Below are 24,699 nucleotides of genomic sequence, written 5' to 3'. Positions count from 1 at the left end.
ATGGGGAACTCATATGCAGGACAGCTGAAGTCTGCTCGTTTTGAAGAGGCTCTTCACAATTCCATTGAAGCCTCTCTGCGGTGCAGCAATGTGGTGCCTCGACCTGTATTTTCCCAGCTTTATCTAAATTCTGAAAACTCCGCATTCTCCCCAGGTGGTAAGTTACCATACAATTGTATTCCCAACTTATATACTATAGTCAACGTCCCTTCATACTTACTCTCGTATAATTCTGATCACTTAACGAGCTCCCAGGCAGGTAAAGTTTTTGACTCTTAACTGTTAAATAAGTCTTAAATGTATTGCGTTATGATTGGATGAACCACAATATCATGATTTGTGTTTTGTTTGGTGATAATTAAAAATATGAAAAAAATATTTGATGTACCCATAGATGTAAAACCTAAAGTGGAAGAGCTCGACAAGGATTTTGTCCAAAGGTACACTCAAAATGGCAGCCTTGACTTCACTACCAGCCAGACTGTGTGTGAAATGGAAGAAGAGGATGAAGAAGAAGATATGTCAGATTCAAGCAGTCCTCCTCTGCCATATGCACAGAAGCCAGCTCCAGAAGGATCCTGTACCATAGATGGTAATGTAGTTATTACGTGATCTTTTAAAATACTTCCTTCATTACCTTTCCCCCTTTTTAAAATTATACCTTGAAATAAGCCAAAGTAACTCGGGAGCTTGACGTTTCCTTTATTTTACTACTACTACTACTACTACTACTACTACTTCTTCTCCTGGAAGACTGTTTACTTATCTACCACCATCCCGGTGAAGTGAAACTTCTCTATAGTACAGCTATACCGCTACCCAATGGTTTAGTATATTTTTACGCGCATGACATGATTTATGAATAGTACGCTACATACAAAATTATACACTTCACTTTAATGGCTATCTGAAATAAAGCAGTTAAGATTGTGGTAAAATGTGATTTTCCTTTGATTTTTCTCCAGGTTTTTGCCAGGCTGGGAAAGACTTGCGGTTGGCATCACTCTGCACAGAGAAGATCGAGGTGCCCGCAGGGTTTCTTTTAGTTGGTGTCAAGACGCCCAACCTCCCAGAGCACATCCTTGTCTGTTCTGTTGACAGAAGGTTCCTCCCAGATGATGATGGAAAAAATGCACTTTTAGGTGAGAAGGCATCACTTAAATTGTGTTGGTCCGAGTACTAGATAAACACAACTCCCCACAGCAGTTTTTGGGTTAGCTTAAGTCACATTATATCCTGACCTGGTTTGGGGAATTACTCATGTTCTAGCTGTTCATTTTCCAATGAAGTCGCAGTTCGTGATTGTAACAAGAAGCATAGAGTAATGTTGTTACATGTTACTGATACTATCTAATTAACTTGTCTCTATTTAAAGGGTTTTCTGGAAATTGTGTTGGCTGTGGAGAAAGGGGTTTCAGGTACTTCACAGAGTTCTCCAATCACATAAATCTGAAGCTCACTACTCAACCAAAGAAGCAAAAGCACTTAAAGTATTACCTAGTGAGGAACTCCCAAGGAGTACTATGCAAAGGTCATCTGATCGGCTGGAAAGGTACCTGTGCCACGTGAAACATCACCTGCGTGTGTGCTAGTCTCGACTCTACCTCAATGTTCCTCAGTTTCTTTATGCTCACTCATTGCAGTATATTGTAGATTGTCATTTTGAGGTTTTCCTAATATTTCATAGTAGTGTAATTAACTCTCTTGGTATATTTGTTAAATATTTTAAGCAGCAATAGGCATTTTTCTGATTTTTTTTTTTTAATTCTTGAATTGCTAAATGCAATGTGTCATCGCTGTTGCGTGAATTGGTTAAAAATTAGAATTATGTCACATAAGCTTTTAAGGTTTGATATTTTTAAACTTATGACATATCTCCACTATGAAACTGTTCGCTGCTGTAGGACTCACGGGTGCGTTCTCGCTCCTGTAGACATACTGTCATGTAATGTTTTATTTTCTTCTCTCCAGAGTCTAGAAATCGCCAGTTGCCTGCTGTAGTTCCAGCTGCCAAACCACTCACACCAGTTTCACTCGCTTTACCACTAGAGAATGGAAGCAGCAATGGATACAAAACAGGTTTTGCACATTCAGGTAGGCGACGTCCCACACTTACACTTCCTAAAGTTCCTTCAAATATTTTAGGGTAGGAATTAAATGGAAACCCTCATCATTCTTCATTTAAAAATTATTTAAACCCATAGTTTGTGTTCTTTTGTCTATCGGCGAAATTGTGTGATTTACTATAAAAGTAGCAGTTGATATTTGTGGATCAGTCCAGTGTCCACATTATCTAATCAATGTGCTGTCCTAAATTGTTCTCCCTTTTCTTTACTCACCCCACTGAGCTGATTCTTTGTCACCGCTTTCAGTAGTCGGAGTGACTGGCTGATAAGTAGGGGTTTTTTTTTCTTGTTTTTTTTTTTTTTATAAACAAACAAAAAAAAAGCAATTTTTGAAAACATTTTAAGAGGATGCCAATAATAAAAAAAAAATGCTGGACTCTGTTTACTGGATAATAGAATGTCTGTGGGTCCATTTTGCTCATTTTCCTAATGATTTAATACATTGTGAGAGAGAGAGTGCTTAAATCGTTATAATTTCACATCTCTTCCTAGTTGTCATCTCTATACTCCCGGAGAGGATTTAGTGAGTTCTAAGAGTTTTATCTGTTTGTTGCTGTTTGGTAAATGTGCTATGACTTTCAATAGAGATTCAGTCTTTCCCGAAGTCCACTGCTCTTAATCCAAGCACCCCTCAGGACCTGTCCCGCAATAAAGGCGTTGTCAAACCTTTACCACTGCCAGTGCATGTTGTGGGGAAGAATTTTCCTGCCGGTGAGTTCCTGTTCTCCTGATATTTGTTACAATAGAAGGCTTGTTTGCTTTTTTTTTTCTGTGTATTTTGTTTCTCATTTTGTTATTTGTGGTTATTTTAGCTCCCGTTTCATTTCAAACTCCAGAGGTGTCCAGTGCTGTGAATGGAGGCCGCCCCAGTGTCCTAAACCCAGCACCTTCTCAGCCTGTCCCTCATTCAACATCTCCCAGCCCCGGCTGTGTTGCTGGAGACCATGGTAAGAGGTTTGTCAATTTGGGGATTATTTTGCCACTATTACCAAGTAATGATTTCCTCTACCTTTACTTCCGTGAATCATTGTGTTTCCATTCAACACTCTGTCCCTCTAAGCTTCCGTTATTATAAATTATATAATATCTCCAAATATACTCATTTATTTTCACTTAATTAGGAGGCTAGTATTTAAATTATGTGTAATGTGCAAATTTTTGTGACTGTGTGTGTTTTAAGTGTCGTGGGTGCATCACTCTTTTTTTTGGGGGGGGGGGGGGCTTATTCACTGTAGAAAATACCTGCTCAGATAATTTCAGGTTTAATTCACAGGTTTAATTCATATTTGTGTGAGAAGCATATGTTAGGGAAGGTGGGTGGGTGGGGGGCTGTTGTCTCCACTTGAGTTATGCGTGGGGCCCCGGCGCCACCACTTGGGCAACCCTGGTGTTGCATATATTAGTATTTTTAACTATAGTTAAATTTGTATATTCTTTATTCACATGTCTGCTCATTGGCTCCAGCTTTTTTAAAGTTATCTCCTGACATTTCTTTTAAGGTGACATTCTCCTCCTTTTTGTTAACACAGCAGTTCTCACAATGTCTGGCCCACCTAAGAAGAGACACAGGGGTTGGCCTCCTAGCTCCCCAGTCTTAACACCAATGTTAGCGGTTCCTGCACCTCCAGTCCGGCCAGTCACAAGAACAGGTAATTGATTTCAAGGATGGCACATTTTTTGGCTAAAGATTTAAGACTGTTGAAAAGCCGGAATCATAAGTGTGGAATACGTTCTTGCCTTTGCCTCTGTATTCCGTTGTGCACATTCCCGTCATATTCATGTCTTTTTCATGTTTATATCTACTTCTAACCCGACTCTAATGATATCCTCATTTTTTGGACTTTTTGACATGCTATGTTGACAGCATCTCTGCCGCAGACCTCTTTGGGAGCCGTGTTCCAACCCCATCCCATACCAGCTGGAGAGACCGTCATTGTGCCTGAGAATTTATTGAATAACTCTGGGATCCGGCCTGTAATTCTCATAGGTAAGCATTTTGGTGTTATTAAATAATATGAAGTCAGTTTTTATTAAACAGTCAAAAAAAAAACAGCTGGGAATTAACATCGCAAGTCGTTAGAATGAACGTTATAGGCATAGCACTTTCACCTCACATCATAAAGTAAATATGCATTTCTCTGGGATGTACACCATTCATTGTTATGGCGTTACATGTTCTTTCATACATTTTCATGCGTTAGTCTCCTGTATAGGGGCGTTAGGTGCTTCCCGTTTCAGTCCCTGCCCAGTGTTCCAGCTGGCATATGGATGGCATCGATGGTCACTTGCCTATTTTTTTAAGTTGAAAATAATGAACAGTTTTGTAGTCATTTAAAAATAGACTGTAAAATCTAAAAAATGTGGGCTTAATTCATAGGTTTTAAGGTATATAATATATAATGGGTAGATGTACATATTATTGATCGTAGAGGAGCTAATAAGTGCCACCAGAGTATGTGTTGCTTGGCTTTATATTCAGGATTGAAGTTGGTCTTTGACATGATTGTATTTAACAGCACGGTTTCTGTTCTAAATGATGTGTTCATTTGCTTGCAGGATACGGTGCTTTGCCTTACTTCTATGGCAATGTGGGTGATATTGTTGTGAGCCCATTGCTAGTAAATTGCTACAAGTTGCAAGAACAAGAGAAGAAGGAACTGGATCAGATGGGAGTGTGCAGCAGCCAGTTTCTAAGCGTGGAAAACATGATTCTTCTAACGATACAGTATCTCGTGCGGCTTGGTAAGAACCTTTACTTAAGGTTATTATTATTATATATTCAAGGGGTATGACAAGACAAGAATTGACAGACTAAGACAAACCGATACGTTAGGTGGAGAGAGCCCGGCTCGCAAGCTTACAATCTTGAGATCTTTCTACTCTGATGACTTCGCTTCCATCTTCTAACAAGGATTTTTTTTAAAAATTTTTAGGTTCTGGTCAGATACCGATCCGGGAAGTTTTTGAACAGATTGTGCTCAAAGCGCTACAGGAATTTACTTATAAAGAAAACTCCTTGCAGATGGGCTCCTTGGCACTGTGTATTTCACAAGCTCAGCTACCATGGCTTGCCCGTCTGTCGGCGAGCGTATCTCAAGATCTGGTTCACGTGCTGGTGACCCAGAACTCCTTGGCAGAGGGCATTTCAGAAACGCTGCGGTCTCTCTGTGAAGTAAAGCTTACCCAAAAGCTCCCGGATTATGTGGTAGCAATATGTTCCTCGAAAGTCCGAGGGAATGAATTTTGCGTGATCGCGTTAGGTAAGCAAAGGATAACGTTTTGCAACTTTCCGATCGTCATTCATGCCTCCCAAATACTCTTATCCTTCTCTTGCCTGATGTCACCTTTTTTTTTTTTTTTTTTTTAACCAGAAGGCTTTATGTGTATAAGAAAATCAGTGTTCTGCCTCTCTATATATCACAGCAACATATATTTAGAATTAAAATTTTATAAATAAGACACTTTTCCTTTTTCTAAGTGCTTTATTCACTTCAAATAAACAGCTAGCACACAGTCTCAGTAAACCCTTGCCCTCACAGCCACAACTCTAACCACACATGCTAAAAGAAAATGGTCCTTATGGTAATTTGTTGTAAGGTATGATTGTATGTGCTATGTGAGTGTCTTTACATATATGATATATACACCCAATATCCATGTATGTAGTTATATTATTGCAGTTAGATACTCACGGGACCCTGGTGGCAAGGCACACTGCACATGCCAGACGGATAATTTATCAATGTTTTTTTGGCTTGCTGGAGAAATATTAACTGCGGTATAACAGAGGGTAAGAACGCCTGGCATTACATGTTGGCCTGCGGAAGTTTGTTCCGCACTTGACCTGCTTCTTTGTGTTTGCGTGTCATGGCGGCATGATGTTTGAAAAAAGTTTGCGTTATGGACAGCTATTTATTCACTTCTGTTTGCTTTTCACCAAGCACTCTGTTGGCACAGCAAAGTAGCGCACATCTTGGCAGCGTAATATTCTTCAAAAATATTTGCTTTATGCAGGACAATATCAGTCACGCGTTCTGGCAGAGAGCATGCTCACAACCAGTGAATTCTTGAAGGAGATCAGCTATGAACTAATCACCGGCAAGGTCAGCTTCCTGGCTTCACACTTCAAGAACACCTCCATGGGTATGTATCCTTCTCCTCGCCACCCTTCAAGAGGAACAGCTGAAAACATTGGTTAGCAGGCAGATAATACGGCTTGGCGGTCCATGTCAGTATAGGAAGTAAACCATGATTAGGAACATAATTCCAAGTACTGTGGACTCCACATGTGGCACTGCAGCTTTAATTTAACCCCCGCCTGTGAACTTTCTGATTGTTGTTCAGGCAGCCTTTGTAATGGCGGCCGAGGAGAAGGAAGATAACTTTAGAACAGGAAACTATATCAGTTCTCAGCAGGGTAACATTTTGAACCAACCAGATCCAGAACAAATGCATCATTCACCAAACAAAAAGCACAAGTTTTAACTAAGGAGTGTAGTCATAGAAACATAGACTATGATAGCAGATGGGGGTCAAAAAAATGGGGGAGGGGCTTTTTTTTTTTTTTTTAAATTTACTTTTGGGTGAAAACTATTTATTTTAACACGCCAAAATACTGCCTCCAAAAATATATCATGTGATAAGAGAGGTATGCACAGTATATATATATATTATACCTATATGAGATCTTCTTATAATCGGATAATTCCAAGTATGTAGATATGTGATCGCAGATAACCATTCGGTCCATCCATCGATCCATTTTTTCTGATGTTAAGACTCGAATCTTAACCAGTCCTTGGTCTCGCCTTGGGATAACGAAAGCAACAGAGCCGCTTTATGGCGTGGAGGGTGACAAATAAAAATGGCAATAGAATAACACATTAATACAAATAAAATCTGAAAGCGTGTTCAGTATTGGAAACGGTTTAAATGATCTCAGTAAATATGGAATGCTTATTTGTAGAATTTCTCCACAGTTTGTGTGTGTGTGCTCACAACAGTTATTATCTGTCAACTAGGCGATGATTTGGACAAGCTTCTGGATAAGATACAACACAAAAGAGGAGACAATGTAGTTATTCCTTTTAATGGAGATGTGAAAGACTGTGTCTCCTCTCAGGAAGCTGCCAGTATGGTTCCAACTCAAGGCAGAGGTAATGTGCGTCGTATTGCTTTACCGTATTAATATATTTCTATAAATATGTGTAGAGGGTACATTCCATATACAGATCTGCTTTGTGTATTTAAAAAAAAAAAACTTTTATAATTTTCAATATACAGAATTCCCGTTGCTTAATATTTCAAAAAATGATCACCTTGCTTCGTGAATACATTTTTGTGTACGTTCTATGTGTTTTAGGTGGGAGCATGGATTCCTTCCAGATATATCGCTCTCAGTTAATGGTGGCGAGAAAGCTTCTGTCCCAGGTGTGCGCCATTGCAGACAGCGGTAGCCAGAGTCTCGATTTAGGCCGATTCAGCAAAGTTGACTTTATCATCGTGGTCCCTCGTTCAGAAGTGCTAGTACAGCAGACGCTGCAGAGGATTAGACTATCGGGTAAGGATGAGTAATATTTCTTACACTTTACTCATATGCCAAAAGTATGCATATTAAAATAACTTGAGTATTTTGTAGGCACCATCGGTCCCTTTAATTTTATTTTGTTTTGTACGTTAACTGATGAAATGATTTCTGAAAATACAGGAAAGCAGAATTACATCCTAATCCATTCCCTAGACATTTTGCTAGGTAATTTACCTTTGGGTTGGACAGGCAACATCTATGTCTGGTGGGTTTTTTAGCTCCTCTGTGAACCAGAGGCAGCCAATGTCTTGTAGACCTGCCATTTGTCCTCTTCATTTTCATCCGTTCTTTTAAAAGAAGTAGCAACTCACGCTGTGATCTTAACAATTTGTTATGCGTACAAGATCTGCTTTATGGACTATATTACGGTGAGGAGGTTTGCAGTATATGCATGTTTTTACGGTATATTTATATTTTTGGGCAGGTGTGCTCACAGACTTGGGCCTGGAGGAAGGAGCATCTGCATGTCAAAGAGCAGAAAAGTATGTCCTCCGCCTGGATGGAGACACCCAAGCCAAGTTTGAGGCCTTTGTGAAGAAAGTGAAGCAGAATCCATATACCTTGTTTGTCGTCATACATGATAACAGCCATGTCGACTTAACTAGGTAATTTTTGAGGCTACAGATCAAAAATAAAACAAAAAATATGAATTCTAAAATGATCTAGACATACCGAAAAATTGCTTAGAACTTCTTGGTTAAATTTTTAAATTTAAAATTGCATTTTACATGGGGGGGGGGATTAAAGGCTTCCATTGCAGACCCTGCACTATTATTTTTCCTGTACACATACATACTGCTTTACAAGGTTTTACTCTTTTCAATAGTCATATTTCTTTGACAACCACAAAAATTAAAAATGCATAGTAAAGTTCTCTGTGGGTACTTTAATGTGCGTTCTTCAAAATATAAATAAAGCACTAACCTGCGGTAGAAACTGAAACTTGGCAGCTGCCCCTGCTCTGTCTACACAGCATGCAGCTGCCAGTCATTGGCAGGAAAGCGCTTCCCTTTGAAATCACTTGTTCACGGGAGTCTCAATAGACCCCGGCCCGCAGTCTTAGCTGATTCACACTAAGTATATCCCATGCAAGGAGATGTATTTGGCCGAACACATCTAATGCACAGAAAATAGCTGGGGCTGGGCAAAAAAAAGCAAATGCACAACAAAGATGTAAAGGGACCTCTCAACTATCATGTATTAAAGGGCATATGATGATGGTTGGAGTGTCCTTTTTTGTATATATCTGTATATATCAGAAAAGGTTAGTTGTGAGATGTCATAAACCCTTCTTCCCGTCTTTAGTGCCATATCCGGAACACTTTCACATGCAGATCCCTCGCATGGCTTGTCTGATCGCATCATCAATAGCAAAGAAGTGCAAGATGCCCTCAACGTCATCGTGCTTCAAGTCAGCTCCTTCCCGTATGCCTTACAGACTCAACAATCCCGGATCAGCCCTTGTAACGAGGTGCACTGGATTCAGCCTGACATTACAGTAAGGAACTCATTCATTTCAATTCCTGCAGTCTATTGAAACATAACTTGCGTTACAATTTAAGTGAAATATGTTTTCTGAAATTATTATTTTTCTAAATATGTAATTGTTCGGTTAAACAGAGGTTACATCTAGGTTTAACCTGATTTCGCATATAACTATTATGAAATGTTCAGATAAACAATTAGTCTGTACGTCGTAGTTGCAGAATTATGTAGATCAAGCAAAAAAAGGTTTTTTTATTATATCATCTCACCTTCCCTGTAAAATTTCCATGGGATACAAGAAAATGATAAATCGAAAGAGCTGTTCGTTGGCCGATTTGTATGATGTCACCATTTTAAAAAGGTTATCTTTTGGGGGGGGGGCTGTTCTAGAGCAATGTATAGGTCTTCCTTTTTTGGAAGCTATTATAGATATTTCCTTACCACGGTGGGGACTTGCGTTCCACTCCTTCACCTTGAAGTAATTGCTAACACTTGGCATATGTCTCCTAGGAATGTCTCCTTGAAAAATAGCAGATACACATTTGACTCACTAAGCCATTGGGTTTTCTGTGTTTCCTTTTCATGTAGGATGAAGTAAGCAGCGAGGAGAAGGTATACTTTGGCCTTAATGATTACAGCAAGTCTCTCCAGTGGGGCATCACAAGTCCCTTACTTCGCTGTGATGAGACGTTCGAAAAAATGGTTAACACTCTCCTGGAAAGGTAAAATAATAGAAGCGGCGCTTCACCCATCTCAGAAAAATTCCTCTACCCAGCCTTCTCTTTCTGTAAATTAACACGACACGGGTCAGAGCAATATAGTGTACAGTCAGAGTATACTATCAGGAATATGTAATGTATCTGTAAAGCTGTATGTGGCATGTACAGTTATTCACATACTTTACACGGCGTATGTGAATGCAATTTTGGGGCTCTGCTGTCTTTGCCTCCTGTGTCGTTAATGTCCGTTTTTATTTATAAGTGTTCTTGCACATGGGTTTATTCCCGCCGTGTGTCCGGAATGTAATGTGCCTTTCATGTTCCCGCAGGTACCCCAGGCTGCATAGCATGGTGATTCGGTGCTACCTCCTCATTCAGCAGTATTGTGAAGCGTTAATGGCTTTAACCACCATGGCGTCGCTCAGAGACCATACCACGCCTGAGACCTTAAATATCATGGACGACCTCCTCAACTCCCCAGGGAAAGACAGGAGTGGACGGGGGCACATGCTGATTATCAGAGTGCCCTCTGTGCAGCTGGCCATGCTGGCCAAAGAGAGGCTACAAGAAGTCCGGGATAAGCTGGGCTTGCAGTATCGATTTGAGGTCCTCCTCGGTAACCCAGCCTCAGAGCTGATTGTTTCTAAGCACTTTGTGACTAGATTAAGGGTGAGTATGGAGAACGATATTGGGGCCATTATTACCAACTGTGGTCATGAGCTAAAACCATATTATTGGATATATTATTTTTGTTTTGCTTAAGTAGAAAGCCATTTGTACAGTTTTTTTGCTCTGTAGGATGCTTTTTTGTTACATTTTGAAAGTTTAAATAAGGAAAAGTTATTACAATTTCATTTTCATTTTTTTTCAAGGTCTGGAGGGGATCTGAAAATGATGACTGGATTCCAAGAACCTTTTGGGATCTGGAGGGGCTTCCTTGCATTGTTATTCTTACAGGCAAGGATCCCCTGGGAGAAACCTTTCCAAGGTAGGATAGTGATATGATAAGACAGATTTGCTGCTTTTCGTATTGGTGGCCGCAATAAACACATTCTCTTTTCTGTTCTAGATCACTGAAATATTGTGACCTTCGGTTAATTGACTCCAGCTTTTTAACACGGACAGCGCTGGAGCAGGAAGTGGGTTTGGCCTGCTGCTATGTCTCAAAGGAGGTGGTGAGGGAACCGGCGACCGCGTTGGACCTCAGTGAAAAGGAGGGAGACAAAGGCAATAATATCCTAGAGAATGACTCTGATGAGCTGTTTATAGATTTGGACAGACCGCAAAGCAATAGCAGTGCCATTACTGCAAACTCTGGTCAGTTTACACTTTTATTTCAGGTTTTGTGTTCAATTAATGGTAACCATTGACTTACAGGATCTATGGTAGGGCCCTTATGAAAAAATGTTCTCCTTTCGCAAGATGTTGGTGTTACGTGGAAAAATGTTGTAAACTGTGCCTTGGGGCATTGAACTACTACCTTTGGGTGTTTCTAGATTTGGCCCCTTATTAATGAACCCTTCTGTCAAGGTATGGTGCTGTAAAGTCCTGGAGACAAAATCAATGCCTTCAAGACCATGATTCCATAGTTTAAAATACTTTTTGAAGCTAAACATGTGTTTGTTTGGTGCAGGTTCCATTGCAGAAAACGGGGTGAGCTCTTCCAGTGCCGCAGATGATTTACAGAGGCAAACGTCAAGCATGGATTTCCAGAGTGTGGCAAACAGCTCGATGGATGAAGGAACATATCCTAACTCCACTGCCAGTGACCTCTGCAAACCAGATTGCGACTCTCTGGGAAACCAAATGGCCAGCAGCACCACTTCGAAGTTAACGTCTTCAACGCGGACTTTCCAGTGGTCTCATCAACCCGAGGGAAAGGACAGCACTTTGCATATAGCTCTGCCTCGGATTGTTATCCTCTCGAGGGCTACATATAACCTACTGGCCCCACAGAAAAGCGGACAGTCCTCTACTACCGCTTCTCTCTTGCCACATGCCGATGTAACTTGGCTCCGGTCTCTGAGGCCACCAGTGGCCAAAGACATGAGCAGTGAAGACCAGTCTTTATATTATAGGCAGTGGACTGCAGCCAGGCAGCACCATGCGGATTTCAGTAACACCACTGAGTCTACAGGAATAAGGAATATTCACCCACGTCGTCTGCTTCTGGTTGGACCCCCACAGGTCATTATTATTTTCTGATAGTGAGCTGTCGGTACTTTTGTACTATTGGTAACCTTTTGGCATGGTTATATGAATCCTGGCTTGTTTAATTATGCACTTCACCTTTACTGGGTGGCATAATTAGAAAAGGCGCTGAGGGCCATCAGCCTTCCATACGTATGCAACCATGTTCCATGTTAAAGCAGAACCAAGAAGAAGTAGAAGTTTTCATTGCTCTACTTCGCTTCCAGTTTGCTTAATCTTGCCTGTGGATATTACAGAAAAGTAGAAATATACTTCCTAGTTGAACTTCATATATAGATGTATTTCTGGATCCACTGTACTGAAAATTTTTAAGAACTTGCTGCCCATATCTGCAATTAATTATTATACTATGCACAATAAGCCAAGAATCATCCAAGGGAGGCTTACGGTGATAAAACCACAGCAGAAACCATTTGAATCTCTTAATTAGCAGTCTTGTCATAACATTTGTTGCCTGTATTATGTTTTGACTCGTGTCTGTCTCTTGTTTGTTATTGCCTCCTTAAGGTGGGAAAAACTGGCGCTTACTTGCAGTTCCTTCGAATACTCTACCGCATGCTTATCCGGCTTCTGGAGGTGGATGTGTATGATGAGGAAGAGATTAATATAGGTGGGATCAGATCTTTCGGTATACAAGAACATTCACTAATCTTTTTGATTATTTAAGTTACTCACCATTACCGTACATGTCTTATCAAAGGCACTTGGGGATACTTAATGGTATATTGGGTCTGTTAGCTTAAATGTTGTAAGCCAGATGAAAAATAAATGAGTATTGCAATATGAAATATCTCTTTATTGGACCTACATTGACTTATAAAGAGGAGCTTTCAAGAGTATCAACCTCCCTTTATCAAGTCGGCTATCTAAGTTAGACATGGATGGCAGTACATGGGTTAAACAGGCTGATAAGGTATAGATCAAAACAATTTAAGGTTGTTGTTATCCCAAGTTATGCAGTAACTAGGCATTTTAGTCTTGGGCTTTGGTGTACGCAGATTTTTTTCACCCACTACCAGGGCTTTTATCTTCATGCTCATTTCCCCCCTATTTGTTTTCACTCTGTATGCTCCTTTACGTCTTCTTCCCACATGCTTAAACCTCTGCTGTACAATTGCCCCTGATAGCCTCCCCGTAACGTCAAATTGCCCTACTACTATAGACAAATTCCTGGGGGCATTCTCCTTGTGGCCTCAGCAAGCACACAAAAGATTGCAGAGATCAGGAGTTAAGATTGAGCCTTTGTCTCTTGTTTCCCTTTTATTTGTTTATTAGAGACCCTGTCATTGAAATATACATTTTTTTTCTTTGCTTCCAGTAGATCAATCTGAGAAAGATGAAGTGACTCCGCCAGAACAAAGCCAGTGGCCGGACATTGAAGTCTTCAGCAAGATGCCTTTTGATGTTGCCGTGCATGAGCCAAAGTATCGGCACATCAGCCCACTTTATATAGAGCATGGCGGCCAGGAGAAATTAGGTATTTTTTTTATGTAAAGTGTGCTTATTTTTAAGCGCATGGCCAGCTATTGTTCTAGTTATACATCGTTGCAGCACCGATGTGACCATTGTAACAAAAATCCTTTCTATGCAGATTCAGAATCACGCGTCAGGACTGACGAACCAAAGAAACGTGAAACGGTCTCCATGATGCTGACCAAATTTGCAACATACAACACGTTTCATCACTGTGAGCAATGTCACCAATACATGGATGTCAGCTCTGTGTCACAGGTAACATAATCACGGGTTTTACCTTTTTAGGATTCTTTTATGAGTACATCTAAATATTACTAACATGTAATCAACCGTTGGCTTTATCTGTGAAGTTGCTTCCATTGTTCCTTTCTATTTCAGGATATATTGTGGCATTTTTCATAAATATAGCTTTAGAATCCACATCCCTTTTGAACATCCGATCAGAAAATTGAATTTTTTTTTATTGATGCAAAATTTGGCCATGTTTGTTTTCTCAGGGACTGCTTAATTCAGTGCTTTAGTCACGTGACCCATGCTGCGTTAGCAACAGAAGGACGTTTCAGGAATTTAATATCTTAATTATACGGAGCAAAGTAGATTTGCCAAAAGCTACAAATAATATGCAGATGATGGAGTTACGTTAGGAATCGGGAACCAGCTGTTAAACTGCTCTCTCTTTTAGGTGCCGGAATCCACATTGCATGCTTTCACTTTTTCATCTTCAATGCTTGGAGAAGAGGTCCAGCTTCATTTCATCATCCCCAAATCAAAAGAACATCACTTTGTCTTTAGCAAGGAAGGAAAGCATCTGGAGAGCATGCGCCTTCCACTGGTCTCTGATAAGGTGAGTTTTTATGTTTTCTATTTATTGAAACACTGATTTTGTATTACGCCTAGTGTTTCACCCTTGCAAAAGCATAAAACATTTTTGGAGCAAAATCTGTTTTTAGTGACCCCACGCTGGGTTTGACTTTTTCATCACAATGATTTAGTTTCATTTCCGAATATGTAACATTTAGACTAACTTGCATTATACGTTCCTTATGACTTATAGCAAAACCCAAACACGGTGAAGAGTCCAATTTTCACGCCATCCAGTGGGCGCCACGAACATGGCCTCTTGAACCTATTCCACGCCATGGAAGGGATCAGCCACCTTCACATTATGGTGGTGAAGGAGTATGAAATGCAGCTGTATCGTAAATACTGGTCCAACCACATTATGCTCGTCCTGCCTGGCATGTTTAACAATGCTGGAGCTGGTAAGTCAGTCTGTTTGGATTCCGTTCCATCACCATGTTTCTGCGTCCCAAAATTTAAATGCTGAACTGAATTAGAAGTGTCTCCATATTATTGCCTTTATATATCTCATGGGTCTTATCCCATAGTAATGATACAGTGAAGGAATTAGGGTGCTGCTGAAGGAAACTAAATCAGTCTTTGCCTCCCATCATTTTTCATATAGGAGCTTCCAAATTCCTTATTAAAGAACTCTCTTATCACAACTTGGAGCTGGAACGAAATCGCCTGGAAGAAGTGGGAGTCAAGCGCCAGTGTGTGTGGCCTTTTATTGTTGTAATGGACGACTCGTGTGTTTTGTGGAACGTACATAGCAAGGTGGAAGAGCAGTTCAGGTGCGGTTTATATTTTGTGTTCATTATCTCAAAATGTTATGTTCTGGAATGTGATTCCTGCACACAGAATCAGTACATTGGTTTTGGATCATCATTTGTGAAATGTAACCAGTCATCTACTGCTTAAAACATTAGAGACGTAACATTATTCCCATACTGTAAACAAAATACTTGGTCTGTGTTCTGTGATGGCAGTCCATCCTTTTTTTTGTTAGTATTAAAATAAATAACAACATCTAGTAATTATGTATGTTCCTGTAACGGCACACAATGGTTAATAAAGCTGTATCTCTATCTATAAAAGCATTTTGTTTGTGTTGGCTTGTCTATGCTGTTGGAGAACATTTTTGTATTGGTTTGATGTTTAGAACTCTTGTAGTATGTTTTCCGAATCTACGCTAGCCCTGTTTGCTAAATGTGTGCTTATGGTAAAATAGGCCAAACTTTGATGACCAACATTGAGAACATCACAAAATTTACGTTTTTCATTGCCTTGAAAAATATTTGGACGATTCAGTACAAGAAGTGAAGAGCTTTTTAATAGTGTTTCTCACTTTCTTGTACTTGTAGCCAGTCTATGGAACAGGAGAGCACTATGAAGAACGTGTCCCTCAAGTATGTCCTGCAGCATATGGAAGCCACACCAAAGATCACCAACTATGCAATGCTGGGCATCCAGAAATGGAACAGCAAGTTAAATTCTACTGTGCCCAAACGCCCGTTTTCCAGGTGCCACATACATGACTTTATGCTCCTCAACGTTGACCTGACACAGAATGTGCAGTATGATGTGAACAGGTAGGAATCTTCTTTGCCAAGGACATGAATACAAATTAGAATAAATTAGAATAAAAAAGTGTTTTAGAAAGTAGAAAGGCCGATGAGCTTAGTAAATGCTGTAAATAGTGCTATTCATTGGATTGGACCTATATGTACTATTCTTCGTGTCTTCCCAGATCAACTTTAGTTTTTTTCTGTTCCTCCCCATATCTATATATAATCTATGTCTAGTAAATGATCCTATTCGTATAATTTTCTTCTTTACTCATTAGTGCTTTATATCTGTGAGTAAATTGTTGACTGTGCTATATCCCCTGCTCCAGCTGACCTGTATTTATGGTGCAGGCTTACAGGCAGAGGCCAGAAGGATTGTGCTTCCCATTATGCAGTATGTCTGGGAATGACGGTTTTCTGGTATTTGTCTTGAGGTCATTGCCAGGGTTTGTGTGATGGAGGAAAAGCTGCACTTTTACCAGCCAAAGCTAAGAGCAGTGTGATCTAGGGCTTGAGTCCCTACTAGCTTTAATAGAATGTAATCCACTAATATCACACAGACTGTCCACATACCCCACACAAACACTATGTAAAACCTGGAGGTATATTATACACACAACGGACATTTTAAGACTGGGTTCATTCCAGGTCCTGCATTTATGGTTATCCAAAACTGACTTAAGACTTCAGCCCCTTTACACCTCCCCAGCTTACACCTCGTGTAAAATATATAATGTATAATACACAGAGATGGGGAAGATATTTCTTGGTGGTCTGACTCTTAATTGCTATATTACATGGTGTACATTTATGGTTCATTAAGTGATGTACACCTTGTTTGTTTGATTTTTTTCCCCATCATGTTTATACTTTGCACCCTTTTCTATTCTTCCCAGGTATTTCTGTGAAGATATTGACTTAAATCTTCGGGCAAATAGCGGGGGTCTCCTGATCTGCCGCTTCAACAATTTCAGTTTGATGAAGAAGCATATTCATGTTGGGGGACACAAGGACTTTATTGTCAAGCCAAAAATCATGGTATTTATTGCTATTGGTGGTAGTAGTAGTAGTTGCTGTTATTGGTCAAGGCAATTTAAAATGCTTTGAGCAAGTTGTTTGCGGTATCAAAACAATACTATGTACTAAAACCCCACATTTTGCTGTATTTGTACCTTTTGAGATCGATTCTTTCTTTTGTTGAACTGTTTTCATAGACAGGTCTATAAACTGGATTTGATTTGATGTTTGCGTATCAGCTGCAGTTCATTCTATGAGAAAGCAGGATACCTAATAATGTACATGTAATTGCTAGACGGTACCGCCTGCATTAGGGTCTCAACTTACTGTAAATAAGACCCTTAATATACTCCATGCCTTCAACAGAGAATGTGGGTTTGCTTTCTGCAATTAATTTTCCATGAGCTGTTAAATGGACAGCATTCTATGGTCGTTCTAACTACGCCATACGTTATCATATTTCCACAGTTGTATATATGTGTGTGTGTGTATATATATTATATTTTTTTTATTTCTCTTTTTAGATAACAGAAAACCCTGGCTCTATATCCCCAATGCAGTATGTCTGTGCTCCAGACAGCGAGCAGACTTTGTTGGCTGCTCCAGCTCAATTCCTCCTCGAGAAATTTCTGCAACTCAGCGCACATAAGCTCTTTCCCAAAGCTGTTAATAACCTGAGGAACCCCGTGTTGGCCGTGGACTGTTACTTGAATTTGGGACCAGAGGTAACAAAATCTCGTCAAATTATATTTGGACCCTAACAAGGCTGGCACCTCGTGGGTGTGGGGAAAGGTGGCCCCTCTCCCCCCATGCCATTACTTAAGACCCCCATCTAATCTGCACTTCTGCTCACCTCCAACAACAGGATGGCCCAGTGTTAGAGGTCATGTCTACTTGATGCATTTGGACCTGCCTTGGGGACAATTGCCCATGGGACTGAACATATTTCAGTGACACCAAAACATACACTATTGCAGCACATGTTGGAAAGCTAACCATACCATAATAGATTGTCTCCAGCACAGAAAAATACGCACTCTGGGTTATTGCACAAAAAATTATTCTAGTGCAAAGTTGAAGATGTGGTCTCACCATCATAGCAACCAATTGGATTTTCTTGTGGGCTGGATCATTCCGTTAGTTGCTGTTGAACTTTTTTCCCAGATTTGTTTTGTTTTTATGTGCATAATCCACACACAGGTTTAGGAAACATATTTTAATTGGCATAAAAAAAAAAAGGGTCAGGACAGAACTGCTAGTAGCAGGGCCACAATGAGAATGGGAGATGACCCAACGACTGACCGGCCATCCTGGAAATGGGTGAAAACTCCATGAAAGCTCACAAATGTAGTTCATAACCACGTGTTTTATAAGTGAACTCATGTTAATGACTGCCTCGTTCCTCCATTCCAGGTGACGTTGTGCTATGTTAGTTCAAGGCCACATTCTGTCAATGTGAGCTGCGAAGGAGTGCCATTCAGTGGACTTCTTCTGTACTTATGTGACTCCTTTGTGTGTGCGGGGATGCTGAAAAAGTACAGATTTCTTAAAGGTACCCGTCAACACTTGGATACAAGCCATCTAGTTACTGGTTTCTATTCTCTGACAAATTGCATGTTTTAATATAGTTAAACGTTACCGAGTATATTGAGAGTTCATTAAATTAAGGTAGTTAAAGCACTATCTAGTTATTTAGAAATAATATTTGGCTGTACAGTGATCCTGCTCCTAGTGAGAAATAAGGGGTTGTGTATTTAGCAGTAATGGCGAATGTATGTGGGCCCTGCACTCAGTGTTTCTGCTTGATTTGAAGGTGCGACTCTGTGCGTCATTTGCCAAGACAGGAGCTCCCTACGTCAGACCATCGTGCGCCTTGAGCTCGAGGATGAGTGGCAGTTCAGACTGCGTGATGAGTTTCAGACGGCTAACAGCAGCGATGACAAACCACTTTATTTCCTCACGGGACACCATATCTGAACTTCACTTCCTATCAATCACCATGGAGACAGAGAAAAGCAGTGTTTACCTTAGTGGATCAGAAGGAATTTCACTTCTGTCCATTCAGAAAGATTCTTTTTTTTTTCTGAACGTCATCTATGCCTTTCGTGTAGAGGGGACTTTTGGCGAGTTGGCATTCAGCAATGACCCTACTGACTTGATTCTTGGATTGTTCGACAAATTGTTACCTCGGATTATTCAAGTGCATCTTTAAATTATACACCAAGTTACCATGGGAACACAAAGCGTTCTATAGTCACTTTATCAATTTCTCTGGTACACTGATAACTCAGGGATTCCTACTTTCCAAATAATGGACTACAGAGTCATCTCTGCCTTATGCAGCGTTCGTTTTTCTACATGAAGTATAATAAACGTTCTGCGATTATACTCTTCTGCACCTTGGGAAATACGCAGATTATCTTTGTATAACTTCAGGTTGCTTTGATTAGAATTCACTTGCAAACGAACGGTATCCGTGATCATTTCGCCTTTTGAAAGAAAGTAGATGGGCGACTGGGAAAACACGGACCCTTTCCTCCGGATTCCTTTCTGCCTTCATTACGCGGTGTTTTGTGCGAGCACAGATTATGCTTTTACGGTTTGGTATCCAGCAGCTCCCGTCATGCGTATCCATCCTCATTGGGTCATGGCTCAATTCTAGAGGAGAAGAAAGTGATACAGCTTTTGGAGAGACAAAAAACAAAGCATGTACACCATTAAAGAAAAAAAAAAAAGAAAAAAAATAATAAAACAAGCTTGGGTTTATGCTACAGATGTGTGCAGCTGGCCTTAATACCACACCATGAACACGGACAAGCTTCTATACGCAAGTTAAATTCCTTCCACCCTCACATCTAACTGACGCGGTGGCATGGAAATCCAAGTATTAACTTGTTTTTAGATGTTATGAAATGTTTACAAATTAGAACAATTAGAAAATATTTAATATATTGCAGACCTATACAAATGGACTTGGGTAGCACGTTTTAAATGAAAGTGGTTTATTTTAGAGAAATTCCTTTTAATAAAACTTTGCAACTGACTTTTGCCTCGAGTACTCTTGAAATTATACTGAACTCACGTAATCTGAGTTGCTGGGAGTTTTCTCCGAATTGGGTATCCCTTGAAATCTCTCTGTAGAGCTTCAGGGATCTTCACGGGGACTAAAGATGCCAGAGATCATGGTCCTCTCTCCTAGAAATGACCAAATTACCCCTGCTTTGTGATTTTATTTCTCATCGCAACTCAACTTGGTGAATTCATCAATGAGTTTTGGCTTGGAGCCATAAGGGTTACCTGGAATGTATTTTTTTTCTGGTTAGAGGAATGAAACATATCATCCTTGTAATAAAATATGACATCGGTCTGTACCTTCTTAATAGTTAATGTAACCTTTGAGTGTAAATGTAAATTTCATCATCGCGGTATTGCCCTCGGTACCAAATGTTCCTACAGCGCATTACCCTTTCCCTTATACCTGCTGACTGTTCAATTTGCACTAAATTATTTTAGGTTGGGGTATAGGGATTTTTTTTTCCTCTGAGGGGACGAGACATAATTTACCAGCATCCCATGTTTACAGTATCTTCATACATAGCTGTACAATGCTATTCTCTGATTCTGCTCACGTTAAATCTTACGTCTACTCGTACAGCCCAACCGCCAAAGAAAGTATCGGTGTACTATATTTTCCTAAGGATGATACGTCTTTTAACCGTAAATAATGTCTGCATCGCTCATCTGCTGGGAAATGCACATACTGAATGTAAACGGGGAAAGAATCTATTCTATTAGTGCCATGTTTATTTTGTTAACTTATACAATTGCTTTTTGTGACCTATGCGAGATTGAAACATGCTGCTTTGTAAATGTTCTTTATTGACCAAAACCCAGTGAATTTGGCTTCACTGTTCAGTCTACCTCATTCTGTTTCTCATAGCGCGCACATGTAGTAAATTTATCATTGGATCATGACCTGTATTAAACTTTGGAATGTATTAAAGTTATTTACTGAAACGCTTGTAGTTACTTGAGCAGGTATTTTAAAAGATTTACCACTGAATATTTTTCTTACACCAGTTTATATGGATTTGGGGATAATAGATTCCTGTTTGCATTCAAAACAGAACAGTCTAGAACAAAGCGATTCTTCCGTACCCCAAATTATAATCATTCCCTCCCAACATTACTTTAACTTGTCTTTTTAACTACGAGTCTAAATGAATTCTTAAAAATAATTACCCTATTTCCCCATGTATAAGACGCACCTTTTTTCGAAAGATTTGTGGTCTAAAAACTGGGTGCGTCTTATACAGGGGTTGTAGATTGCAGTTACTACGTCCCAGTCCCTCCCTGCAGTCACACGGCCGATTGGCCCCGCCCCTTTCCTTATAGCATCCACACTGCTCAGTAAATCATCTAACAATAAGTATAAAATTAATATTTGGGCTGCTGAAAGTTAGGGGAGGTGGGGGTTAATTTAGGGGCAGTTATGGTTATATACTTTTTTTTTGCTTTAAGTGGGTTTTTTACCCCCAACTCTGCACTTGAGTGGTAAAATCCCCCCCCCCATGAAGTGTTTGCCCTTTCTCCTCACTCTGCCCCTATAAAGGCTGTTCGAAGTAGAAACAGAACCATTCGGCCCATCTAGTCTGCCCATTTTATTCTGATGTAAGTGGTTTAAATCTACTACCCTCTGAGTAAAGTAGAACTTCCTTACGTTACATCTTAGCCTCTGGTCTTCTACCTTGCTCTCCATTTCGGATAAATGTCTCTCATGTACTTTGTTAAATCCCTTTAAGTATTTGAATGTTTCTATTGTATCCTCTGCCCCTCCCCTCTTTCCTCCAAGCTATACATATTGAGATCCTTTAAACTTTCTTGATAATTTCTGTCCTGCAAACCACTTACAATTTTTGTAGCTCTCCTCTAAACTCCCTCGAATGTGTCAATATCCTTCCGGAGATGGGGACTCCACAACTGTATGCAATACTCAACAGATCTCAGGTCAGGCCTCATCTTAAGTGGCAGAACCACCTTCCTCTCGCTATACTACCCGGTATCCTGCTTGTTTGTTTTACCCCAGACATTTTGTCATCGTCTGCTTCCTCTTCCGTTATCACAGATGGAACCATTCCCCAATGCTATATTCTAAAAGTTTTGTTTTTTTTTTAAACAGCTTGAGTTGTTCATCCCAAACCTTCCAGTTGGGCTATATTGAATTACATTATTGGATATAATTTGGCACGGCTTTCACCCAATGGGTTATTTGCTGCTAACCACAAGACTATTTTTTACCATAAGTAAAAAGTGATTAAAAATAGTTTTTCAATGAAACAGACACCTAGTAGTCACCGTGCCAAGTAGCATCAGAGTATCCAATGTGGGCATCTATTCTAACTTCACTTACAACAAAAAGTGTCATTTTTAGGCAAGCGTGAGTGGTTTCTGGTAAGTTTAGGCCTTGTGAAAACTTTTGTATTCAAAGCGAATGGAGCCAGTGGACTGATACAAAAGAAAATGCAAAAACACAGCTAGCTCACCAGCCCAACCTTTGGCATCCAGAGCTGGTCTTGAAGTTAGCTACATGAAAGAAAAGAAGCCAAACTGACAGATAACGGGAAGTTTAAAAAAAAAATTTAATCATTCTATACATTTACAGAAAGGCCACAGCAGTTGGACATACAGTATAAACCCTTAAAAAAAAGAGTGACGAAGTCTGACAAGTATCACTCTGAAGTTCTTAAAAGGTATATACACAGCGCAGAGACACGACCCGAAAAAAAGCTGTGAAATGAACGACCGAGGTGATGAATGGGTCGGTTCTCAGTCCCCATGTGAGAAGCCATTTAGGACAGTGGTGAAATATTCTGCTGAAGCTTGTCTGGATTGAGGCAATCTCTCGCACGGCACACTATATCACGCTAGACATTATAGGCCATCTTCTGCTTATTTTCATCCAGCAGAGGAAGGCCTCAGGCAAAGCAACATTCAACATCTTCAGAGGAGTCAGAAGTTACCTAAGATCCTCGGTCTTTACACGGGTTAGCAGCTTCACGGCTGCTTATCCTACCTAGTTTAAAGATCAGTATCTATGACGGCATGGTTACCAACTTAAATAACCAGGCAGACTCTAAACTGAAGGGGACAAAAACCCAGCAAAACCTTTAACTCCACTTTTAGAAGAGTTAGAGGGGAGGGGGGGGGGGGGTGTGAAAACTGGCTTAAAAGTCATGTTCAGCTGTACTTGTGTATACCAAAAGGAAAGATCTTCAGCTTACACTCATCACCAAGACTCCCATTTATACGATTAGTTTAGTCCACTATGAACAAAATAAGTCATCTCAGCTGCGACCTCTTGGGAAGAAAAAAAAAAAAAAAAAAATTACTAAAAACTTTTTTCATAGGTTTTCCAGTTTTACTAAAACCGAGTAACCCTTTGGGCTGCTGAGTTAGGATATTTGGATAATACCAAAAATAAATTTGGGCTCTGTGAACCGGACCAGATGCGAAGTCCATGCTTCAGCTCATTTGATTTTGTCCACTGACAAAATTGTACACGAGAAACCGGCTGGTGCCGCAGTAACGCGTAGCAAACAGCTTGCCATCCGGCGTGGGGTCGGAGAACGCAATCTCATCTTTATTCAGATAGGAGCCATAAATGAAGTTATTCCTGTAGAAAGGGAGGGAAAATACATAATTATGCGTATATAACTAACCACATTATCCTCCATCCTTTCTATAATGTGATAGATCAATTTCACTACCAATGCACAGGCCTTTAGCTGTGAAATGCTAATACATGTTACTCCACTCACTGCTTGGCTACTACAATGCTCAGGTGACCCTAATATGTACACACTAGGAGGGACACATTTAAAGACATACTAAAAGCCCACCCAACGGGGTTTATTCACTAAACGGAGAGTTTTGATTCCATTTTACATTATGAGGGTGCTTGTGCTGCGGGAATTATACCATTCACAGGGCCAACTAAGCCCTTCCTTGCTGGGGAAACCGGGGTGTTGGCCCTTCATAATGATTATTGGAATCTCGTTCTCTTCCCATTCTGTCCGCCACAACAGAAAAAGCGAAGGGCCGATGTAGCGCGTCACAAAAACAAAAAAAAAAAAAAAAAAAAAAAAAAAAAAACAAAAAGAGCGTGGGAGCATTGGAAGCACATCTTAAGAGAAACCCGACAAACCGAGGGGGGAAGCAAACCTATTTCACAGACAAAGTTATTTTAAAAGACACGAGGTGTTACATCTACCCCCACCCCCTGCAGGTTTATGGAGGGGGGGGGGGTAGTTACTTACCTTAAGCACTCTAGCATTCTGGAGGCAATTTTCCTTCGGCGCATCATGGAAAACACCCAGATGCGGCTTATTCCGCAGATTGCCGGTTCGGGGGTCGTGGAGCAGCACCACGCTTTTACACGCTCACAAATGGCACGCTCATTCTCAGATTTACCTTCAACAACGCTTTCGTCAATCACTCTGTATCCCTACGACAAACAAGACACGCAGAGTTATTGTTTATTGCTGTATATAGCGCAGTCATAAGCAGCAGCGCTGTACAATTGGTAAACAGACTGTAAACAAGTCCGGCACAACACAACAATCCAAAAGTGAGCTTACAATAAAGTATGTGGTTTTTCCCTATTTCAAGAA

The 24,699-nt window shown here is 40.3% G+C and overlaps 1 protein-coding gene across 1 annotated transcript; it reads left to right on the top strand.

Annotated features, from left to right (window-relative positions):
* Positions 1-19,006, top strand: LOC149287832 (GREB1-like protein). The gene is made up of 33 exons (XM_089492395.1): positions 1-161; positions 249-259; positions 395-592; positions 966-1,142; positions 1,376-1,552; positions 1,972-2,103; positions 2,712-2,837; positions 2,939-3,073; positions 3,656-3,775; positions 3,976-4,113; positions 4,683-4,868; positions 5,060-5,386; positions 6,141-6,269; positions 7,148-7,282; positions 7,489-7,686; positions 8,138-8,318; positions 9,019-9,211; positions 9,787-9,920; positions 10,247-10,586; positions 10,790-10,905; positions 10,987-11,234; positions 11,551-12,104; positions 12,636-12,738; positions 13,450-13,605; positions 13,720-13,859; positions 14,287-14,448; positions 14,659-14,866; positions 15,070-15,238; positions 15,809-16,036; positions 16,909-17,050; positions 17,554-17,754; positions 18,443-18,581; positions 18,843-19,006. Exons 1-33 carry the CDS (start codon positions 1-3, stop codon positions 19,004-19,006), a joined length of 5,928 nt encoding a protein of 1,975 aa, XP_089348521.1.
* The last annotated feature ends 5,693 nt before the right edge of the window (positions 19,007-24,699 follow it).

Source organism: Sceloporus occidentalis, unplaced genomic scaffold (assembly GCF_023333645.1).
Source record: "Sceloporus occidentalis isolate IW3139 unplaced genomic scaffold, rSceOcc1.0.p SCAF_56, whole genome shotgun sequence".
Taxonomy (NCBI): Eukaryota; Metazoa; Chordata; class Lepidosauria; order Squamata; family Phrynosomatidae; genus Sceloporus; species Sceloporus occidentalis.
This window is presented reverse-complemented; position numbering and strand designations above follow the sequence as displayed.

Bases quoted from the DNA above. Each gene is read 5' to 3' on its own strand.
- LOC149287832 (XM_089492395.1), top strand. From the start codon at position 1: ATGGGGAACTCATATGCAGGACAGCTGAAGTCTGCTCGTTTTGAAGAG. The intron at 9,212-9,786 runs GTAAGGAACTCA...CTTTTCATGTAG, and splicing joins GGATTCAGCCTGACATTACA to GATGAAGTAAGCAGCGAGGA. The intron at 15,239-15,808 runs GTGCGGTTTATA...TTGTACTTGTAG, and splicing joins AAGGTGGAAGAGCAGTTCAG to CCAGTCTATGGAACAGGAGA.